This window comes from Styela clava, chromosome 3 (genome assembly GCF_964204865.1).
Source record: "Styela clava chromosome 3, kaStyClav1.hap1.2, whole genome shotgun sequence".
In the NCBI taxonomy this organism is placed as follows: domain Eukaryota; kingdom Metazoa; phylum Chordata; class Ascidiacea; order Stolidobranchia; family Styelidae; genus Styela; species Styela clava.
Window position 1 is genome coordinate 24,591,023 of NC_135252.1, and position 21,464 is coordinate 24,612,486.

Genomic DNA, 21,464 nt, shown 5'->3' on the forward strand with positions numbered 1-21,464 from the left:
ATTAGTCAAAGTTTTACTCAGTAATTTTAATAAACTGGCCCAGTCTATCCCGCCTCATTCATTTGCTTTTTTGGCGCAGGTTATAATATTACAAAATAAAATATTTAAAATTTAAATTTTATAGTTTTCCGATTTATTTATCGTCTCTCACATGACGGGTAATTTAACTTTTCTATTTTTTTTTCTTGAAGAACAAGGGTCGTAACCCCCCTTAAATATTACTGTGCGATTACTGTCCCCCTCTGGCAATGCATATAGCGCCCCCGCCATGGAGATCCATGAACCCGATTTTTGGAACAATGCAATTAACATATCTGTATTTTTAAAGTAACTGTACTTTTTTGACTGTATTTCAAACCAGGTGCAAAATCTTACGAACTAAAACTTCTCTGGATTGCCGACGAAGTATCATCAGGTCATCTTAAAGGTGAAGCACCACAGGACAGAGATGGGTTGACGTTCAAAACATTCAAAAGCCCTCTGACTCAAATCAAACTTAGCCAACTTGATCCTGGAACTACTTACTGGTATGAAATAACCAGCTTCTCCGAAGAAGGGAGACGAAGCTTACCGAGTAACAGAGCAAATGAAACAACATGTAAGATTTTTTAATTTATCATCTTTTGGGAGGTGCGAGGATATAACGCAGGGGTGTGCAAAATTTTTGGACCTGGAGACAGAAATTTCGCCATCTGGACTGGCGGGCCATGTAAGTGTGAAGTAAAAGTTACTTTCTATGAACAATATTTACAATTTTACAAAAGCAAAATTGGAAAACAAAAAGCCTCATGCCAAAACTAAATTTACTCGCAATCTCAATAATTTCCTTGAGCTATTTTTTAGCTGAAACATCAAAATTTGGTTTTAGTTAAGTTTCTGGTGGGCCAGATTAAATTACCTAACACAACAGGCCAGATTTGGCTTACGGGCTGTAGTTTCTCCATGACAGGTCTAGCGGGTAAATCGTAACACTTAACTCTGTTGGTATCGCAGATTACACATGTTTGGTTAAATCTCATGCCCAGCACCCCACCAAGAGTGTAGGTAAATTTGATAGGCAATGTCGAACTGGGAAGATTCCGGGGATTCAAAAAAATTGCCTAATTGAATTACATCATGGCCGTGGTGTATGAAATAACTTCAACTCGACTTGATTCTCTCTTCTTTATGTTAATTTACTCTCGTATTTTACGGACCATAAGATGCGACCAATACTGGTACTGGTTTTAAATGTAGGAAATGGCATAAAGCCCTACCTGATTCATACGATAGGTGCCCCGAACTATTCTATATGTCGAGAAAAAAAAGTAGTTCAAGTGCGCCTCATGGTCCATAGAATACGATACATTAAACTTAACATTGATCCTTTATTTTTTCTACAGTGCCGGACGGAATCGCTGAAATCAACATCGATGCCGTTACAAACACATTGATATCTCTTTCCTGGGAACCTATTAAAGGTAAGATATATAGAAACAAGAGAGCAATGCTCGCTCAAATATATGGAAACAAAGGCCAAAACGAAGTAGTATCAAATCTTTTATAGTAGTCTCAAGTCTGACTTGTGAAATAACCTTATCAACAATGGCACTAGAAATAACTGAATTTTTTTTTATCAATAGAGAAGTACAATCAGTTCTGCGCCTAGCATCGTGACCCCCACCAACCTATCCGGGACCCCTTAGCAGTTGGGGACTGATGTTGTATCAGAATCTAATATACATATGTCTTTATTCGAAATTCAGGTGCCGGCAGCTATGCCATCCTGATCTCAAATATGAAAGCAGCTGGATCTCCAATGCGTCGGCAAACAAAGAGGCCAGAGATTATTGTGGATAATCTTAACCCTGGTGTTGCATACGAGTTTGTTATCAGGCCTCGAGGAGTTAAAGGAAATCAAGATGAAGTTGAAACTTCCAGTATAAGGGTTAAAACGAGTAAGTTATTGGAATCAATAATGAGAGAGTGATGCTTAAATGTGTCGGTACGAAAGGTTGAATGCCAACATGGTCCCATGAATTAAAATGAAGCCGCAAGATTTCTGTGGAATATCGGATATGTAATCCTCAAGAAAAAATCTGAAGCAAAATTTCACTCTGTGCTATCGTGCTCATTATAAATATTGCTCTAATTTATTTTTATTTTACAGTTCCTCTGCCACCATCTTCAATCAAAGTTGATAGTGTATCACAAACAAGTATTGATATCTCTTGGACACCATCTCGCGGTAAAAAAATTTACATTTCGACCTTTCTCGTGCTTACTCAAAAAAGCATTAGGATTCATTAAATCTTCCCATAGTATCTCAGCAGTGGTATTTTAGACTAAATTAGCCTGACTAAATTTGATAAACGATAAGCAGTGAAGAACCTATTTTGTAAGAGCAAGGTTAAGATAGTTGGCTTCCAACAGAGTAGGCTAAGTCCAGTTAGAGATATTTAGAAGTGTCATGTATAGGCGCATCAAAAACAACCGAGCAAGAGCGAAACCTTTTCAAGTCGGGGCGATCCAGAAACGATCCCCTATCTGCCTTTCAGATCCACACTGAATTGTACAATTGAAAGTGATTTTCCATACATCCCTTCCAAGCATCCGATTATTCACTTGTAATTACTTTTGTGACTCAATTATCTCATTAAATGTTATAGGAATGCTACACCGTGTTTTCGAAATTATGTCTCATTGAAATCCTGAACACTGTTTAGAGATTCACTTGCAATCACCATATTATTTGATGATTAACTTTATAGGAGCAACAAGATACGGTATCTTAGCTGAATACAAAGATCTAAACAGGCGTCTCAGAACTCTCGAATTTGAATCAACGACTCCTGATTTCCGAATCAGAAACTTGCAATCTGGTATCAGTTATGTGTTGCAAGTTGTAGCCTACGGAAACAGAAACGAAGCTTCAAAGAGTGAAAGAAGCCCTGCTATTGTACAAAGAACAAGTGGGATTTTATTCATCTTTCCTCAATACAGTTTTACACTCTCTATTGAATTATTGAGTGATTGAATGTTTAAATGGAATCGTGAAAAAATGACTAAATGTTTGAATGTCTGGTTGAATATTGAAACGAATGATTGTATAAGAAAGTAATAGATTTTTAAATGGATGAAATATTTGTAAGAAGGGGTGACTTTTCAATAGCTCAAGGGATTTCATGATAATGATTTCTAGAAGGTGATGATATGTATGTTTTGTTTATTAACTGTATAATTAAATTTGTTTATTTATGGTGCAGATATGCGAACAGATTTTTATTTCAACAGTTGAATTAGTCGACCATTCCCATTTTGGCACAATCATACGCTTGGGCCTGGAAAATTTACAATCTTCAAATTTTTTTGCAACGAATTTTCAATTTCTATTTAACAAAAACAGGTCAAATTTTGACAATGTTTGATTGCTTGTGAAAACTGTCAGATAATGATGTTTTCCTATGGAGCCTAATCGAATTAATCATCATGATACTTCTTGTTGAAAAACAAGTAAATACTTTTATTGAATTCAGAATTGGCTGCTCCTGCAAATCTTACTTTGGATGACTTTGCTGAAGATTACGTCGCCTTATCATGGGAACCTACAACAGGTGAGATAGTTATATCTTTTAAAAATAAGCAACACTAAATTCTAGCTCATAAATGAGTTAAAGTGAGCTGAAAAGGAAGAAAAGATTGACATATATTAAATGAAAAGGTTATAATTTGCATAGTTTAAGTGTAAATAAAAAAACGCAATGAACTGTTTGAAAGTTTCCTAAACCCGGTCCCGCACTATGCTCTCTACATAGAGCTGTAGCTAAGATTTTAGTTGTGAAAAGAACTTTTATCTTTTGAATAGCTGAATCAGGGTGGTCCAAAGTTGTCAATTTTAAGTTCTCTACGATGCCAGAATTAGCAAAAAGATAGAAAGCCTGATAACAGTTGAGACTAGCCAAGAACATCATTCAACTTTGCTAGTTGCCCCAACTAGCTATAACGTTAGTCAATTCAGTGATGTTAGTGAGGTAACAAAATTGTCAAAAGATATTTCTGGTTAAATTTATGACAAACAGCACTCACTAAATGCGATTTTTTGATTACCGTACTCTCCGAATGTGACGTGAGACACAGATAATGAAGCCTGAGATAAATAATTCATGAGTAGATAATGGAAGCTTTTACATGATAAATATTTTTTTTGTAACATGTTACACGCTATAGTTTGTAATATGCTTATAGTCTTATTTAGTCATCTATTTTAGTTTTGACGTAGAAACGATACCCTGCAAATTTTTTGAGTCTCCTTGTGTAACTAGCAATTTGTTTATTGTTCGCCAGTAACTCGTTACATATTTGAATTATTTTAGGTGCAACTGCATACACCGTCTACGTACGTGACGTAGAAAAAGATGACATCACTCCTATTGATTTGGAAAACGAGTTGTTTACAGATGTGACGAATCTTGAACCCGGAGTTTTGTACTCGTTTTCTGTCAGAGGCATCAACAGAAAAGATGACATGATGAGCGAACACAGCAATATTGTTCAGCAGAGAACAGGTGAAAAAAATTTCCTATACAATATCGGTTCGAAATATTGGTCTGACCCGATTTGAATAATTTATTATTCAATTTGAATATTCGATTCAGAATGCCCAGCCATAATTATAAGTTATGATACTTAATTTTGATTTAGAACATCATACTTAACTGTGCTAGCATCTCAGAAAATAATATTTAAGTCCATTTCAATTAACCATTTCTTCTAGTTGGTTGTGTGCAAAAAAAATCGGTTCGAAATCACTGTTTTGAAGTGCAAGTTTGATCAGTTACATACGCCGAGGATGTCTGCGCAACGTGGGAAAAAACTCCTCAAATAGTGTTATGAAAATTAGTTATTTTGATCAATATCATTGTACAACCACTATAATAAGGTTTACTTTTTTCAGTTCCATCCGCACCACAATTCGTCACTGTCATTGAAGTCGGAGCAGATTTTATAGATGTTAAATGGGATCCTGTCGTAGGTGAGTAAAGTTTAATCTATTTTGATGGTATTACAATGGTTATAGAGGTTTAAAAGGCGAAAAGAGAAATACTTAACAACTAAGGATGATAAAAAAGCAATAAGAGTTCCTTTCGACTTCCGTAAAACCGACTCAGCGATATAATAAATCATATGTGTACTGTTACATTGTGGGGGACAAGGCAATCAGAGGAGCACAACTAAGCAGATAATTTGAGAATTCAACAATTTTTCAGTCTAAAATAAAAATGGCAGAAAGTAAATGTCGAATTTGATGTTGGTTGATGATAAATTTGCATTACATCTCATGATTTGAAAAACGGAGCATACATGCATTCACGAATCAGCACAAAGGCGCCACCAAATTAGAAGCGATTCGAAATGATGTAATCAACTTTGGTAATATTAAAATACAACGGACCATGTGATTGGAGTTTTGGACTAAGCTATGCTTATCCTAACATAGTTGAATATCTTGGATTCAAATCAAATTCAAATCGGGTAGGGAATGACATATGGAAAAGATTCTGGTTTTTCCAAACTATGGTAACTCTTCACATATTAATTAATCCTAAGGAGATACAGTACCGTCGTTTAAATTGAAATAATGTCCATTTTTATTGCATTTAATATAGCAATAGTACTTTAATCAATCGTAATCTTTTTCAGGTGCCGATTTCTACACAATATTCCTGGCTGAGAAAGGAGAGACTGAAGAAATGATTCCTGATTACCTGTTCACATCTGCGATGTTGAGCGATTTAAAACCTGGAACGGAATACAGGATTCAGATCATGGCAACATCGGTGGAAGGATACGAGAGTAGAAGAAGCGATAGACTGACGCAAGCTACTGGTGAGTGTTAATATTAGTTTATGAGACATGAAGTGTTCCTGTAGATGTTTTGCTGGATTTTGTTGTATGTTGTTGTTTCTGTTGTGGAAAGTCGCTCTTTGCAACTAATTTACTGATTGACTCCTAATTAACGCTAGCTACTGGTGAGAGTGAATATTGGATAAACTGGAAGAGTTCCCTCAAAAAAATTTTCAGCTTTCTGTTGTTGATCTTGTTAATGTTGTGAAAATCTTCACTTCTCTCTGCAACTACTAAACCCATTAATTTCAAAGTTTTAATGATTAAATTGGAAGATGGCTCTTTTTTACTTTTATTCGTTCTCAAATTCTCGTGAGTCTTATAGAACCCAATATTTGACATAACGCTCTGCTGTTTTATACAAATCAAATATAATCACTATTATATTCACTTGTGTTTGACGAGCTCCTTTCTGAAACCTTGGTGCCGTAAGGCCTTAACAAATTTTTTGTCTCCCACGATAACTAGTATGACACTAGTATATATATATATTCATCTCACATTTGATTTCCTTTTCTCTTCCCCACTCTTCGCATCTTTCTCCAGATCTGGACATGACATGGTCATTTTATTACTGTCAAAAATTCAAAATTTATTTTTGTAATGTTGAAAAATTGAAAAGGAATTGAAAAAAACTTCACATATCTTTTAAGGTTTATGTTTTATTATTTTATGTCATAGATGTAATATCCTATTTCTCCTATTTAAAAATTGGACGAAGGCACAATTTAACGCTTTTAACTTTTCTTTTTAGCACCCAACGCTCCAGGAACTCCGACTGTGAAATCCTTCACTACTAATTCTATCGAGTTGGAATGGGAGAGAATGCAAGGTAAGAAAAAGTTATTGGAAAGAAATATTTGTTTCCTCGTAAATAAATTATAAAATTTTTGCCATGGTTACAAATATATCTTTAAAGGGACCCAATTATTATTATCTCACGTCGTTTTGAATAAACTTTTAGGACGGTGAGTGTCTCAAAAATGTACAATTCCCTGTATAAGTAGGAAAATAGGGATGAGTAGTGTGCGACAATATAGAGACATACAGTGTCACAGTGCCCAACCGACAGAAGTCGTATACTGTATTCATCTTCATCTCGAGATTCAAACCTTAGAATTTGAGTATATACAATATCGATTGAGATTATTTTGCTGTATCTCTACATTTTCGTCAGGGCTAGTCCATTAAAAGGCGTTTTAAAAGTGTGTGTACCAATATGGAGGTAACTAATTTTGTTCGCCTTCTTTATATCAAGTTGTGTTGACCCTGCTAAAACGTTTAAAAACAGTGAAAAACCGTCTAAAAACACCAATAACCCTGCTAAAACGCTTAAAAACAGTGAAAAACCGTCTAAAAACACCAATAACCCTGCTAAAACGCCTAAAAATAGTGACAAACCATCTAAAAACCATCTTTTTCACTGTTTTTAAATGTTTTAGTAGGGTTATTGGTGTTTTTAGACGATTTTTCACTGTTTTTAAGCGTTTTAGCAGGGTTATTGGTGTTTTTAAGCGTTTTAGCAGGGTTATTGGTGTTTTTAGACGGTTTTTCACTGTTTTTAAGGGAAAGAAGTCTACGGGCAGAGGGCATATTAACTTGGCTAACACAGACAAGTCCCGGAACTTGTAACAAAACTAAAATAGGGAAAATTGGAATAAAATTACTGACACTACGGGAGTACCCATAAAATAAAAATCACATGAATGCTATATTTTTTAAACAATATCATTCCTTGTTTACAGGGGCGACCAGTTACATTATTACAATGACCGACGAACAAACAAAAGAAAATTCTGAGATTGATGCCGGTTCAACTTTGACCTTCCTGATTAGTGACCTTTCCCCCGGAAGTGTCTATTCATTCACAATTCGTGGGGAGGATCAGGACAAAGGGCTCACTAGCGATGAAAGTGGTTCGATTATTCAAGGAACATGTAAGAACAGCTTGTTTATATGGCAAACCCAATATGACAGCCCAATATGCCCTTTATGGAGTTCCATTCAAATTCAAGGTATTCAGGGGATTCGTATGAGTTCGCGCGATGTTGTTCTTGGGACGTCGTGATAGTAAGCGAACTCGTTCTTGACCCATGAGATACATACATTTTCTGAAACGAGGGAACCTGTTGTTAGTGAGTTTGATACAAAATAGAATATGTTCTTAAACATGTTTGAATCCCATCTCAAGTATGCTGAAATATCTACTTCCTACATGATGATGCTAACCTTCGAACTTTATACTCAGATGTTCTAAAGAAGTTCCCAGAAATTTTGAATCTCATCACTGAATAGCACCATATAACTAACCATTCTTACGCCTAACTATACTGTATGTCATTTTATTTTATCACACAATATTTAACCCACAATTTATTTCTATGTTGCCAGATCCTGAGACACCAAACGTTCAAGTGATTTCCTTCTCGCCGGACAGAATATCTCTGTCTTGGAATAAAATTGAAGGTGAGTTTGAACATTGTTATAGGTAATGTTTTTATGACGGGGGTATTATCTTTATTCTTGTGTATTTATTCTCTCTTTATTATATGTCTGATTAAATCGCTCGTTTTCACAAGTTGTGCATTTTACTTGCTATGAATAAATCTATAGTTTGATTGTACACACTAAATAATCATAATTTTTTCTTACGAAAAATAGGTTTTTTAAATGATGTTCTAAGATGGGGCAGGTGGTTTAGACCAATATGTTACCAATTTGTTATATGTTACCAACACCACATATGTTTTCAATTCAGTTAAGCTCAACATCCAGGCTACTGGAATAACTTAGATCTTTCGTTTAACGAACTTTCTTACTCTTAGGAGCACATTCTTATACACTATATGTGAAGGAAGTTGATGGTTCCAAAGGGGAGCAAGAGATTGAGAAATTGAAGGCGACAAAATATACTATCGATGAACTAAAGTCGGGAAGCGAATATGAAATCCAAGTGGTTGCAATAACTGAGGGAGGACTGAGAAGTGACAGAAGTGTTAGGGTTATACAATTTACATGTAAGTATATTCTGAACTACTTTCTAGAATTTTGCTTCAAAAATGCTCTTTGTACTTGTAGTACTTGTAGAAATATGTAGAAATTTTTTGATTTATTCAACATATTTTATTGAGGCGTTTTACGCCTTCACTCTGTACGAGCCACCATTGCCTACCAAGGCAGCCAATCTTCACTTTGAGTAATGTTCTGTACGGGGGGGGGTCTGAAATTTCTAATTGCCAAGTTAGAACGTAACATCTAGCGGGTCAGGGTTTTTCAAGAGTTTTGAGGGTTTAAAAAACATTTCATGATACGGAAAATGTTATGCATGATACAGCAAAAGTTTTTTTGACATTTCAAAGGAGGGGGTTGCAAATTCCAAAATAATTAAATCTAACCCTCTAACTCAATGGTTCTCAACCTTTTTTGTGGCCCACTTTTATTGCAAAAAAAAATTCTGTAGCTCATTTACTCATTCATGCAAGGGGAACAACTACAAATAAAAATCTTTCATAATTGAATGAGAATTATCACTCAGTAGCGAAAACAGCATCATCATTCATTGCTATTACAATCAGAGTTAACTAATTCATCAATTACTCTAGCAATTTTAAATAGGTTTGTGAAAATGTTCTGAGGCCCACTGGTTGAGATCGCTGCTCTAACTACTATACATGATGTTCACAAGTAATTTTGTATCACACGGTGTAAAAAGCGCGTTTTCAACGTTGATCAATAAAACTAATCGTATTTCTCGCCCCTTTTCAGCTCCCAACTCACCAAGTGGACTCACTGCTGTCAACGTCACACAGAATGCTTTCACTGTAACCTGGATCCCTGCTGCAGGTTAGAGTAGTTCACTTTGTAAAACTTTATATAACAACTATTTTTGATTATTTCTTCAGTCGACCCATGTCTTCGTTTTAAACAAAACTGTAAACATGCATTCATGTGTATTTGTCTTGTGCGCTGTCATTTTGTTGGGCACTACAGGAGTATGTGTACCAATATGTAGGTAACTAATTTTGTTTGCCTATTTTATATCAAGTTGTGTAAAAGTATATTCACTTGGCTAAAACAGACAGTCCCGAACTCAGGCCAAACCCTAACCTGATACACATACTATGGGAGTGACTTTTGTTGTACTGAAAATTTCTTACTGGACATAAACTGAACATATATGGTTCGCTGAAATGCTATTCGGAAATTTCAGTTCTTGAAGATGGCTGATGTCGGTGGAAAACTATTTCTTTTATTTTTTGTTGCAAAAAATACATATATACCAAAACTTGATTCAAAGTAAGTACTTTAAGATGTTTGAAGTCACGAAAAGGTTGCATTTTTGTTGCTGTTGTTGTTTCTGCCAAGTTTTCTACGAGCCTTCCAGAAATTTGTCTTATTTCAATTCAATCATTTGAATTTACCAATTTGAGAACCTCTAACCCTAAAAGAAAACCAAAATAAGGAAACATGTTAAAATAAGGACATTTTTTGAAAATAAGGACAAAAATACTTTATAAGACAAAGACCTCAAAAATAAGGACAAATCTTAAAGCCCAGCCCTGTCTATAAGGTACGTGTTTGAGCTTTGGTGGGAATCGTGTGCGAATACATTTATGTCACATATGGGTCTATAAAGTTCCATATGTTTGAGCGTGATCGGGAATTACATGTGAACACTTTGATATGGCACCCCGGATCTATAAGTGAATATTTGAGCATCGTTCTTATATTACTTATCATATTTTATGTTTCCCAGGAGCAACGTCTTACACACTCGTGCTCACCAACATTGAAACATCAGAAAAGACCAGAGTGGATGTGGAAGGAGTCCTACAATATAGGTTCAACAAACTGAAAGCCGGAACGATGTTTTCTATTTATGCTTTTGCATTGACACTACCCGATGATACAAGAAGTGATAGGAGTGAAACAATTGAACAAAGAACATGTAAGTGGCAATTTGTCCAATTCCATAATAATTCATTTATACATACTTTCACAATTTGTTGTTTTTGACAAAGTGTGTTGTCTGCTTTGACTGTAACTCTACTTTTTTAACTTTTCCTCAGTGCCTCTTGCTCCCAAGAAAGTTGTCATCTTCGATGTGAAAGAATCAAGCATTTCTTTGGAATGGAAAAAAGTAAAAGGTAAATCTTGGTATTAGAATATAGTTACGCCTAAGATTGGTGGTCGATTTTTTAGAACTTGGTTTTAAGAGTGATGGTGTTGAAATTTCATATCAAAATAACGCATATAAGCTAACAAGTGTAGCAATTCTTTTTCTGCAGCGTTTTTATACTACACTTGTCACACTTTTAACCAGAACAGTGCCCTGCAAAAGCAAAGAGCCTGAATCTTTTCGATTCATCATTGACCAGATTTGTAACACCCTGAGTGAAGTGGTAGCCATGGAAATGCTATCCGATATCTTTAACCAGCAATGCTCGTAGGGACAAAAGCGTTTCTGAGACGACCAATCTAACCTAACCTAAGGCGAGACCGCGAGGGCAGAATCGGTGCGGAGACATCCAAACTAACTTAAACGGAGGCCGCAGCTGTTACAACAAAGCCACCACACCTACTACATTACAATAATAAACTTTATTTCATACAGGGGCCAAAACTTATACCGTGTTTGTGAACCGAGTTGGTGATGCACAAGGCTTAGAAAGACAGGTTAAAGATATTTCAACACCACTAGTGACTGTGGATCGTCTCTCACCTGGAACTCTGTATCAATTCGAAGTAGCTTCTGTGACTGAGGACAGACTAGCTGGAAAGAGAAGTGACCAGGTTCAGCAGCAAACTGGTAAGATTGATTTGTCTACTTACAAATCCTCATAGAACAATCGTTCTCAACTCTTTTTCTTCCATGGCCCACTTTCGGGGCACTAAAATTTTGTGGCCCAACAGCTTTTCCATGCAATAAAAAAAAAAACTAGAAGAAAAACAAAATATTATTTTCGACCAAATAGACAAGTCAATTATAATAAATAAAACAAAAATTACTACTCAGTAGCAAAAAACAACCCCATAATTTATTTCTACTCCAATCAAATTTATCCAATTTGTCAATCATTAAGTCTAGAAGTTTTTTAAGGTCTGTGGTTCATTTGAAAATGTGACTTTGGCCCAGTACTGAGCCATTGCCCATAGGTTGAGAACCGGTGCCTTTCCTATTTACACATTGGAGTGATAGTTTACTTTCCGTGGTTTTAACCTGTCTGTTTCATATCGTTGACTGTTTTGCCTCATTCAAGCATGAAAACTCAAAAAAGAATCTCAACTGCATGATTGTTGGTGCATTGAACCAATTATTTTGAACATGGTTGCAAAGTTCACTTTCGATTATCCTTCGGGATAAACATTTGCAAAAAAAAGTGGGTTTCATGAACCAAAGATCCATTACAGCTTCCTCTTCCATCCACGAGATGCACCTTGCGATACGATCATGGTATTGTGTAATTAGTACCCATATTCCTAAACTAATTCAAGTTCAAATAAGTAAAATTTTATCTTCCTAAAATGTTTCTTTTTAATTCAGTCCCAGCTCCACCTCAAGATATCGTCATATCAGAAGTGACATCAACTTCTTTCAGAGTAAATTGGACAAAATCTGAAGGTGAGATATCGCTTCTTGCAACATTAGTGTCTATATTTTTTATACATGTTCACCGGAAGAGCTATAGGTATTCTTGAAGTATGCGTACCAAGATGGAGGACACCGGAACGTAGTATGTGTACCAGGTTAGGGCCATAATTTTAGGTACAAATACTACAGGAGTTACTTGGCTAGTCCTCGAACTCATAATAGAACTAAAATAAGGTAAATTGGAATCAAATTATGGACTAACCCTAACCTGGTACACATACTAAGTTCAGGTGTCTGCCATCTTGGTATACATACTTCAGGGGTACCGAGCAATATTTCAATGTTTGCCCTAAGCAACCTTTCCATTTAACTTCTAAATATTGACATTAGAGTAGATGTTGCGACGCTGAGTAGGTTTGAGTTTGATGGAATGAATGTGGTTGCCCCTCTACTTCTGACAGAGTGCGTGTAACATTATCTTGAGTAAATGGATAAACCGTCTGCCGAACCAAAAACGTTCTTGTTCTGGTCCATCCATATCATATCTGTAACCCTTTTCTAAGCGAAAGTGCTAAAACGCTTGAACAGGTGCGCGACATCAGTTTATCATTTCATGTCTAAACCAAAGAAGACCAACATGTTTGTTGGTGAGCCATATACCAAACTTTAGACATCTAGCTCAGCCACATAAAAAAAATTATGTTTCAACATGTACACAACAAGTTAAAAGAGCAAAAGGCAAAAGAGTAGAATGTGGCTTTCGTTTAGCCTTATCAATTTTTAACTGTCTTCATCTTTCAGGAGCAACGTCTTACAGTTTGAAAGTTGTGAATGAAGACACGAAACAGGAGCGAATCAAATCAGTAGGAAATACAGTGACAACAAAGTTCATTCGTTTAGTTCCGGGTTCACTCTACCGAATCACTGTTAACGCACAAAGGAAAGACGCTGATGTCACAAGCAGGAATAGCTACAGAGTAATGCAGAGAACATGTAAGCTATAAACAATTTTTCTGGATGTTTTTAAAATAATTTCTGTTATATATTGTAATTGAAAGATATTTTATTATCTTGAAATATGGAAGTTTTACGCATTTTTTCCAGTCTCTATGTGGCAGATTATGTTGTTACCGTATGTATCAAGCGACTACGCAAATAGTTTTATTGTTATTTTAGCAAATAATTATTTCTTAAATATTTTTCTTTCCTGCACAAGAACACATGAACATTTTTTCTGCAACAAAACAACAATGATATTCTTTATATTAGATTCCGAGTCAAACCTTCCGAGTCATAAATCCTTCCAGTGTATACCAATATGCTGATTCAATTATTTTTAGTTTTTTTTTGTAAACATCATTCATCATTTATAACTTTTATATTTCCCTTCAGTTTTCTTCCATTTTTAGTTTTTTTTCAAATATAATTTGTAATCTGAGACTATTCTTCCAGTACCTCTGGCACCAACAAACCTCAGAGTCACGTCAAGATTTTCTGATGCTGTTTCCCTGGAATGGGACGACACGAAAGGTGAGCTGTCAACGTGATTCTATATATCTATGTTTATCAACATACCAGATTTGTCCGCTATAACAGTTTGCATCGGGTTTGGAGTTGCTCACGTTAAGGTCATGAATTAAAAGCGGAAAGTATACCGATAGAGAAAGTTACAAGCAAACGCTGAAATGCCAAAATTAAATCTAGTACTTCATTTTATTTCCCATGTTAAAGTGTTATTCGGGTATAATTATCCTACAATTGTATTTTGTATGTATTTCAAGCTCTTGGTCCTTACTATGAATGCTTGAATGTTTAAAACCTTTTTATGAGTGAAAATTTAAAAGAACTCATAGTAAAAACAAGTAGGCAAATAAACAGCAAAATCGACCCTGTAGGCCTAAATAGACAAAAAAAAGCTATTCAGACAATCTTTTCTATCTCCAAGTAGTGAAAATTTGAAATCGACTAGTGCAGTAATGCCAGTTTTCAACAGAACAATTTAATAAATCGACTCATAGGTATACTTCATATTCAATAAATTTTTTTTTAAACCCAGGTGCGGCATCTTTTCATATTTATATCTACGAACTGAACGAGGACGGAACACCAAAAGGTGATGAATTGTTCATCGATGGAATCCTTGACCTCACAGTTGAGATAATTGACCTTGACCCCGGAAGTTTATATGAGTTTGAAGTCGTTTCCGTAACTGAAGAAGGAGAAACGAGTGAGGATGGAGCACTGATTTCTGAACGAACAAGTATGCTTTAATATTTTGAGGGGGGAGATGACTCGACTCATACTTTAAGACTAAGAATGAATTTTCATATTTTCAAATGGTTCGTCTCAACTATGTTGTCATCGCAAGTTAAAGAGTTTGCTCTTCAGTAGAAGAAGAAATAGTTCACATGTCGTTGGTCTCTGCTTTAACAGAGCCATGTTTGGTTGAAATGGTGAAAATGCTATATAAAATTTTTTTTGGAGGAAACGCACAATCAGTGCTGGATTAACCATTAAGCAAAATAAGCACATGATTAAGACACCAAGGGAGAAAGAGCCCAACAGAAGTTTCTTCTGATTTTTCAATCAATTTTTTTCAAAAATCAAGCAAACTAATCGTAACTTGGCCTTCAATATATGATGAATAATGAAGCTGCTTGTTCAATTTCAGATAACATGGAACACCAGTTTCAACATTTCTATACATAGGTCATCAAAATCTTGAGTGCCTAGAGCAGTGGTTCTCAACCTTTTCCCTTTTGTGGCCCAGTTTGTTGCACAAATATTTTGTGGTCCATTAACTTTTTTATGCAATGGAAAAATCTAAAAGAAGAAAGTACTTTAACTTTATTAATTAAAATCATCATTCATTGCTACAACAATCAAAATTAATTATAGTGACACAAATAAAATAACAAGTTTTAGTAGGTCTGTGCCCCTCCTCAAAGAGTCTTTATGACCCAGCAGTATGCCATGGCCCACCGCTGGTTTAAGGCCTCTAAAAGGCATGATCCTTGCCTAGAATGGTTTAGCACTCGTCTTGTTACTAGTATATAATTTCTAATTCTCAATTTTATTCTATACAGGGTACGCCGCACCAATTATGCCTCAATCTACAAAACCTCTTGTAAGGTTATCCAAAGTTGGTTCGAGCACAGCAACAGCGAAGTGGGACGCCATACAATTTGCATTCGAGTACAGACTGCTGGCCATATCTGATGATGCCGCTAATGTTGCTGTTGAGTGAGTAGACAAAGTGTTCCTTATTTTACTTAACTAGGCAGGCGACCGGCGACAGGAGGGATTTATCCCCAGTCACAAATTAGAGTGAAATGCTGTTAATAGTTGTCGTTTTTAGTACGAAAAATGAGATTTGGGTGTTTAAAGCTAGCTAATAAAAATATCCTTACATTATCGGGCCTAGTCCTGCTAATCAGCCCAAAATTTATTTCCAGTTCAATTCGTATGAAAAGTAAGAAAACATGATTAAGCAAGGTTTTTTTTTTATTCTCCTGATTTCATAATCAGTTTTTATTTTTGTTTTTATCAACAATTTTATTGCTTGTTATACTGATTATGGAGTCGAAATATACTTATACTTTTGAGGAGACCTCTGTAGATACATGGGCTTGGCTGATGAAGGTACTTCAATGGGACCATGCTTCAACAGTGTGGAGTCCAGAATTTCTATTTAATCGAATTTATTTTTATTTAATCCCTATTTTCTTTTCACTATACGTTTTAGTTTCATCAATGGCACTACGGCAGTTATTGAAGGTTTATCCGCGAATACTGAGTATCTGGTAACACTCGTTGCCATTGGAAGAAGCGGAGACGAAACAGAAGAGAGCTCACCCCCAGCTATACTCAACACCTGTAAGATTTTGATTGATTACATGTTTGAATAGGATTTACATATTTATCCCGGGGGAGAGGATAGCCGATGAGCCTGGTTATTGCATTCCATGGCTTCACATCCGGTTACCAGTCCATGTCCGGTATGGGATTAGTTAGCCAGTTATTTGTTTCAGATACATGGACTTGTGGGGGGAGGAAGATGTAGCGGACCAGTGATTACATGAACCACCCTACAACGGCTGGAGTTCAGCAATCCTCTCGCACATGATCATTCTCGCATAGGATTCAAACCTACAAATCAGAGGTGCGGTGGCAAGCGTATTCCAAACACTTAGCATGGTGTGGCACACCGCTGATTATTTTTTTCTGTAACTTAGTTGTCACTGGTGTCTTGATTCTGTGACACCGTTCTTGAAATGTCATGGTAATCAGCAAACCCTTTAATGTTTAACGACTGCAGGAGAATGGGTAACGTAAACCACAGCTGAAGACCAACATTATGTTTGGCTTTTCGAAAGTTATGTATCAGATTTATGTAAAGCGTATCATGTTAATGTAGTTAACGTAGTGACATACATACATTCTGACATTTTCTGTTTTTTTTTAATAATTTCTTCAGAGCAAGGTTTTGATTCTTCTACTAGAAGTTGAGTAGAGTACTGTTAGTAAAGTTGCAAAAAAAGGGCTGTGCTAAGGGCTGGGAGCAGTGATGGGATTCAGAGGGCGTTAGTGGAGGCGGTTCAAGTCAATTTTTTTATTAACAGCTATAAGTTCGAAATGATTTTTTGAATCAGGGAACCTGCTGTAATTCAGCATATAGGTGTCGCTGAGACGATGACTCGATAGTCTTTCGCGACTCCTCGTCAATTGCGAAACATTCGATTGCGTCTTTGATTTATTTTATTTTTATTACTATTTGTTGACAATGTGTCATGCGTGACGAAATAAAATATCTGAATCTGAACCTGTTGTCAGTGAGTTCGATAAAAAAGAGAACCCATTCTTGCATATCTTTGAATGAGGGAACCTGTTGTAGTGAGTTGGATACAAAGAGAACCAATTCTTAGATATATCTCTGAACGAGAGAACCTGTTGTTAGTGAGTCCATGCAAAGAGAACCCGTTCTTAAATATATCTCTGAATGGGGGAACCTGTTGTTAGTGAGTTCGATGAAAAAAGAGAACCCATTCTTAAATATATCTCTGATGAGGGAACCTGTTGTTAGTGAATTCGATACAACAAGAACCCGTTCATAAAATCTTGAATCTAATCACTGGCTAATAGGCCTTGTCGCCCTGTTTCTCAAGAGTATAATGAGATATATGAAATATTTCAAAAATTAACCCACGAACTAGACAAAATAAAATATCACAATATTTTTATAATTATTTCAAAATCTTTAACTTATTTTCACACAGTGCCTCTACCTCCTTCAAAACCAAGCGGGCTGGAAGCAACAGGTTTGACCAAGGATTCGATTCTTTTGACGTGGGAGCCAAGTCCAAGAGCTCAATCGTATGAGATAGAAAAGGTGGACCCAGTCACTAAGAATAAACAAGTAATAAGGTAAGAAATATCAAGCTTAACATCTCTGGTAAGATTCTTGACCTGCTATTTGTTAGTCAGAGTAACCTTTCAGCAAGGTACCGCAGTCTTCATGATTACGTCGGACCATAAGATCACTATCCCAAGTCGGAATCGCCACAAGAAGCATAAGTTTTAATTTTGATTATGCAAAAAACGAATAACAAAACAGAAATTTTTGAAATAAATAAAATGATTAGCCTTCTAGCAAAAAATACAATCATTGACCGCTAAAAATTTCATTCGGTAACAAAGAGAATAAAAATACCAACAAGAACAACAACGTAATAACCAAACGATTTATATGTGGCCAATAAATGAAGTTTCGTTTCCCATCAGTAAACACAAAGTATGTTTACTATCTTTCACTGTTGTTCTTGAATAAAGTTTTACTACTAATGCATTCTTTATGTAACACTTTGTCACAATATCTTTTACTCAGAAAAATCCAAGAACCTCAGTGGGAGATAAAGGACTTGCGACCTGGAAAAATCTATGTTTTCCGAGTGATTGCCGTCGGAAGATTCGAGAAATCAGAATTAAGTGATGAAATAAGAACAGGATCAAGTAAGTTTATTTTAACATTGCATATCAAGGAACATGGGATCGAATCCATTACTTAGATTGTCAAATAAACCAACTATCAAATGGTGTATGCAGTACAAGTGGGACAAATGGTGCACATGAATTACTTGGGACAAGTGTGAAAGAAATGGTTCATGTATTACAAGTGATACATAAGCGACCAGTGGAACAGTTGGTCCCCGTGAGATAAATGTTATCAGTGGTTCCCAAACTTTTTAATATCGTTACCCCTAAATCGAATTGCCAAAAACTCAATCGCCCCTTTTAAACTCTAAGATGCTAACTTGCGCTACCTCAGCAATTTAGCTTGCGGTAGTCTGTACGACAAAGTATTGTTATTATGTTCATACAGAGTGCATTTCTAGATGACTAGACTCATTGGCAAAATGTGAGCATGGCATTTCCAACTTTTCCGCACAGACTAGTCAAAAGTACAGTGATTATAAAAAAAAATTGTTAAAATGGTCAACTTTTGGATTACCACCTAAAATTGCCAAATTACCCATTTGGGGGGGTAATTACCCCAAGTTTGGGAACCACTGTGTTAAATGGTAGACGAAAATGTGAGATAAATGGGACATGTGGTACATGAGGTATACATCGTTTTGGTACATTTAAAGATCAATCATACTTCAATTTTCCTCTTCAAATAATCAATTGCTTATAAGCATTTCAATGTAAATATACTGGGATTCCCATGTTAAAGTACAAGCTTACCACTTTAACTCAGGTTGTAATAGTTGAAACGTTCTTTAGAAACAACGTAGTAATGTTGTTTAACGTGGCCTGTTAGTGAAAAGCACTCAACTTTTCCTATTTCCTATTTTCCTGAAACACCTCATGGAAAGATTCTTCAACGCTTGTTATGCAGAATTGGGAGACGATGACCTCACGCACAGTGCAATAATTGAATGGACAATGGCTAATCTGAAATATTACAAAATATGGTAGCTTCTACATTTCAGTAGATCCATATAAAATTAGTTAATCTACTAATTTTTTGTTTTCTTGCAGCTCACCCCATACCACAGATGCCATACACAGGAGTTGAATTGATCCAAGCTTCGAATATACGTTGGAATGGATTCACACTGACACTACAGAGAATACCTGACGCTGTTACATACACGATTATAATGAGAACTGGTGGAGAAATCTTCAGAGAAATTAAGTAAGTTCCTAGATCTGTGAAAATATTAATTTATTTATGCCATAGCAATTGTTCAGAGAAAGGCCACATGCACTCAATATAAAGTGGATGGCTAGATGTCAGAATAAAGAAGTTTTGTCAAAATATTGAATAAACATGCGCTCATCATAAATATACCTGAATTGAATGCATATGTATATACCAATCTCATATTTCTGCTAGAGGCATGAAATATGTAGCACGAAACTCAGAAAAGAACAGTTCTCACTAGAATACTATAATTTTTGTTTTGTTTCCTCTGAGTACAATGGGCTTGATATTTCAATCATAATTTCACTGTTTCATTTTAATTCATGGGGAACGACACTTTTTTTCATCACACTTTATCGTTTCTTTCACGCTAATCTGTAGATCTTTTCAATAAACTCAGTGCTCAGAGACCTTACATTTTCGATAACGTCACGCGACTGGAAACATCTTTTTACGCCTTATAAGAATACTTTAATCCGTCCGCCCATCCGAATTTTGCTCCTTTGAGGCTTTACTATACCAGTACCAGTATGCTACTTTCATGTCCATATATTTGAGCATTGCTCTCTTGTATTCCAACAGTAATATCCGTTTCACTCGATATCCGGTGGGAAATCTAACAGAGATGACTACTTATGAAGTCACCTATGTCGGAGTTGGTGCTGGAGGAGAAGAATCAGAGGAAAGCGATCCATCTCTATTTGCAACGACATGTAAGTCTTTTATATGGTGTTTTGAGTGGTGCAAAAGGTACAAGCGTTACAAAATGTATGAGTGGTGCAAAAGGTACAAGCGTTACAAAATGTGTGAGTAGTGCAAAAGGTACAAGCGTTACAAAATGTATGAGTGGTGCAAAAGGTACAAGCGTTACAAAATGTATGAGTGGTGCAAAAGGTACAAGCGTTACAAAATGTATAAGTGGTGCAAAAGGTACAAGCGTTACAAAATGTATGAGTGGTGCAAAAGGTACAAGCGTTACAAAATGTATGAGTGGTGCAAAAGGTACAAGCGTTACAAAATGTATAAGTGGTGCAAAAGGTACAAGCGTTACAAAATGTATGAGTGGTGCAAAAGGTACAAGCGTTACAAAATGTATGAGTGGTGCAAAAGGTACAAGCGTTACAAAATGTATGAGTGGTGCAAAAGGTACATGCGTTACAAAATGTATGAGTGGTGCAAAAGGTACAAGCGTTACAAAATGTATGAGTGGTGCAAAAGGTACAAGCGTTACAAAATGTATGAGTGGTGCAAAAGGTACATGCGTTACAAAATGTATGAGTGGTGCAAAAGGTACAAGCGTTACAAAATGTATAAGTGGTGCAAAAGGTACAAGCGTTACAAAATGTATGAGTGGTGCAAAAGGTACAAGCGTTACAAAATGTATGAGTGGTGCAAAAGGTACAAGCGTTACAAAATGTATGAGTGGTGCAAAAGGTACAAGCGTTACAAAATGTATGAGTGGTGCAAAAGGTACAAGCGTTACAAAATGTATGAGTGGTGCAAAAGGTACAAGCGTTACAAAATGTATGAGTGGTGCAAAAGGTACATGCGTTACAAAATGTAAAAGTGGTGCAAAAGTACAAGTGGGACAAATATACAAGTGTTACAAAATTGACAAGTGATACAAGAGGTTCATGGGGTACAAGTGTTACAAAAGGTACGAGGGGTACAAAAAGTTCATTTGGTAGAGGATTACACAATGTACAATTGGGGCAAGTGTTGCAAAAGATTCATTTGGTTTAAGCGTTAGAAATTGTACAAGTGGTGCAAAAGGTTTAGGCG

The 21,464-nt window shown here is 36.0% G+C and overlaps 1 protein-coding gene across 1 annotated transcript in view; it reads left to right on the forward strand.

Moving 5' to 3' along the window:
- Positions 1-21,464, forward strand: part of LOC120343167 (titin-like) — a 123,188-nt gene that overhangs the window by 85,424 nt on the left and 16,300 nt on the right. Inside the window, exons 90-116 of the mRNA XM_078110345.1 lie at positions 362-598; positions 1,383-1,460; positions 1,746-1,937; positions 2,150-2,227; positions 2,751-2,951; positions 3,516-3,593; positions 4,353-4,544; positions 4,934-5,011; positions 5,680-5,865; positions 6,638-6,715; positions 7,629-7,820; positions 8,275-8,349; positions 8,709-8,900; positions 9,649-9,726; positions 10,640-10,831; positions 10,953-11,030; positions 11,498-11,692; positions 12,428-12,505; positions 13,277-13,468; positions 13,928-14,005; positions 14,532-14,735; positions 15,562-15,718; positions 16,221-16,351; positions 17,752-17,899; positions 18,360-18,484; positions 19,517-19,673; positions 20,265-20,395. Coding sequence (XP_077966471.1) covers positions 362-598; positions 1,383-1,460; positions 1,746-1,937; positions 2,150-2,227; positions 2,751-2,951; positions 3,516-3,593; positions 4,353-4,544; positions 4,934-5,011; positions 5,680-5,865; positions 6,638-6,715; positions 7,629-7,820; positions 8,275-8,349; positions 8,709-8,900; positions 9,649-9,726; positions 10,640-10,831; positions 10,953-11,030; positions 11,498-11,692; positions 12,428-12,505; positions 13,277-13,468; positions 13,928-14,005; positions 14,532-14,735; positions 15,562-15,718; positions 16,221-16,351; positions 17,752-17,899; positions 18,360-18,484; positions 19,517-19,673; positions 20,265-20,395 — 3,801 coding nt within the window. The remainder of the gene's footprint in view (positions 1-361; positions 599-1,382; positions 1,461-1,745; positions 1,938-2,149; positions 2,228-2,750; positions 2,952-3,515; positions 3,594-4,352; positions 4,545-4,933; positions 5,012-5,679; positions 5,866-6,637; positions 6,716-7,628; positions 7,821-8,274; positions 8,350-8,708; positions 8,901-9,648; positions 9,727-10,639; positions 10,832-10,952; positions 11,031-11,497; positions 11,693-12,427; positions 12,506-13,276; positions 13,469-13,927; positions 14,006-14,531; positions 14,736-15,561; positions 15,719-16,220; positions 16,352-17,751; positions 17,900-18,359; positions 18,485-19,516; positions 19,674-20,264; positions 20,396-21,464) is intronic.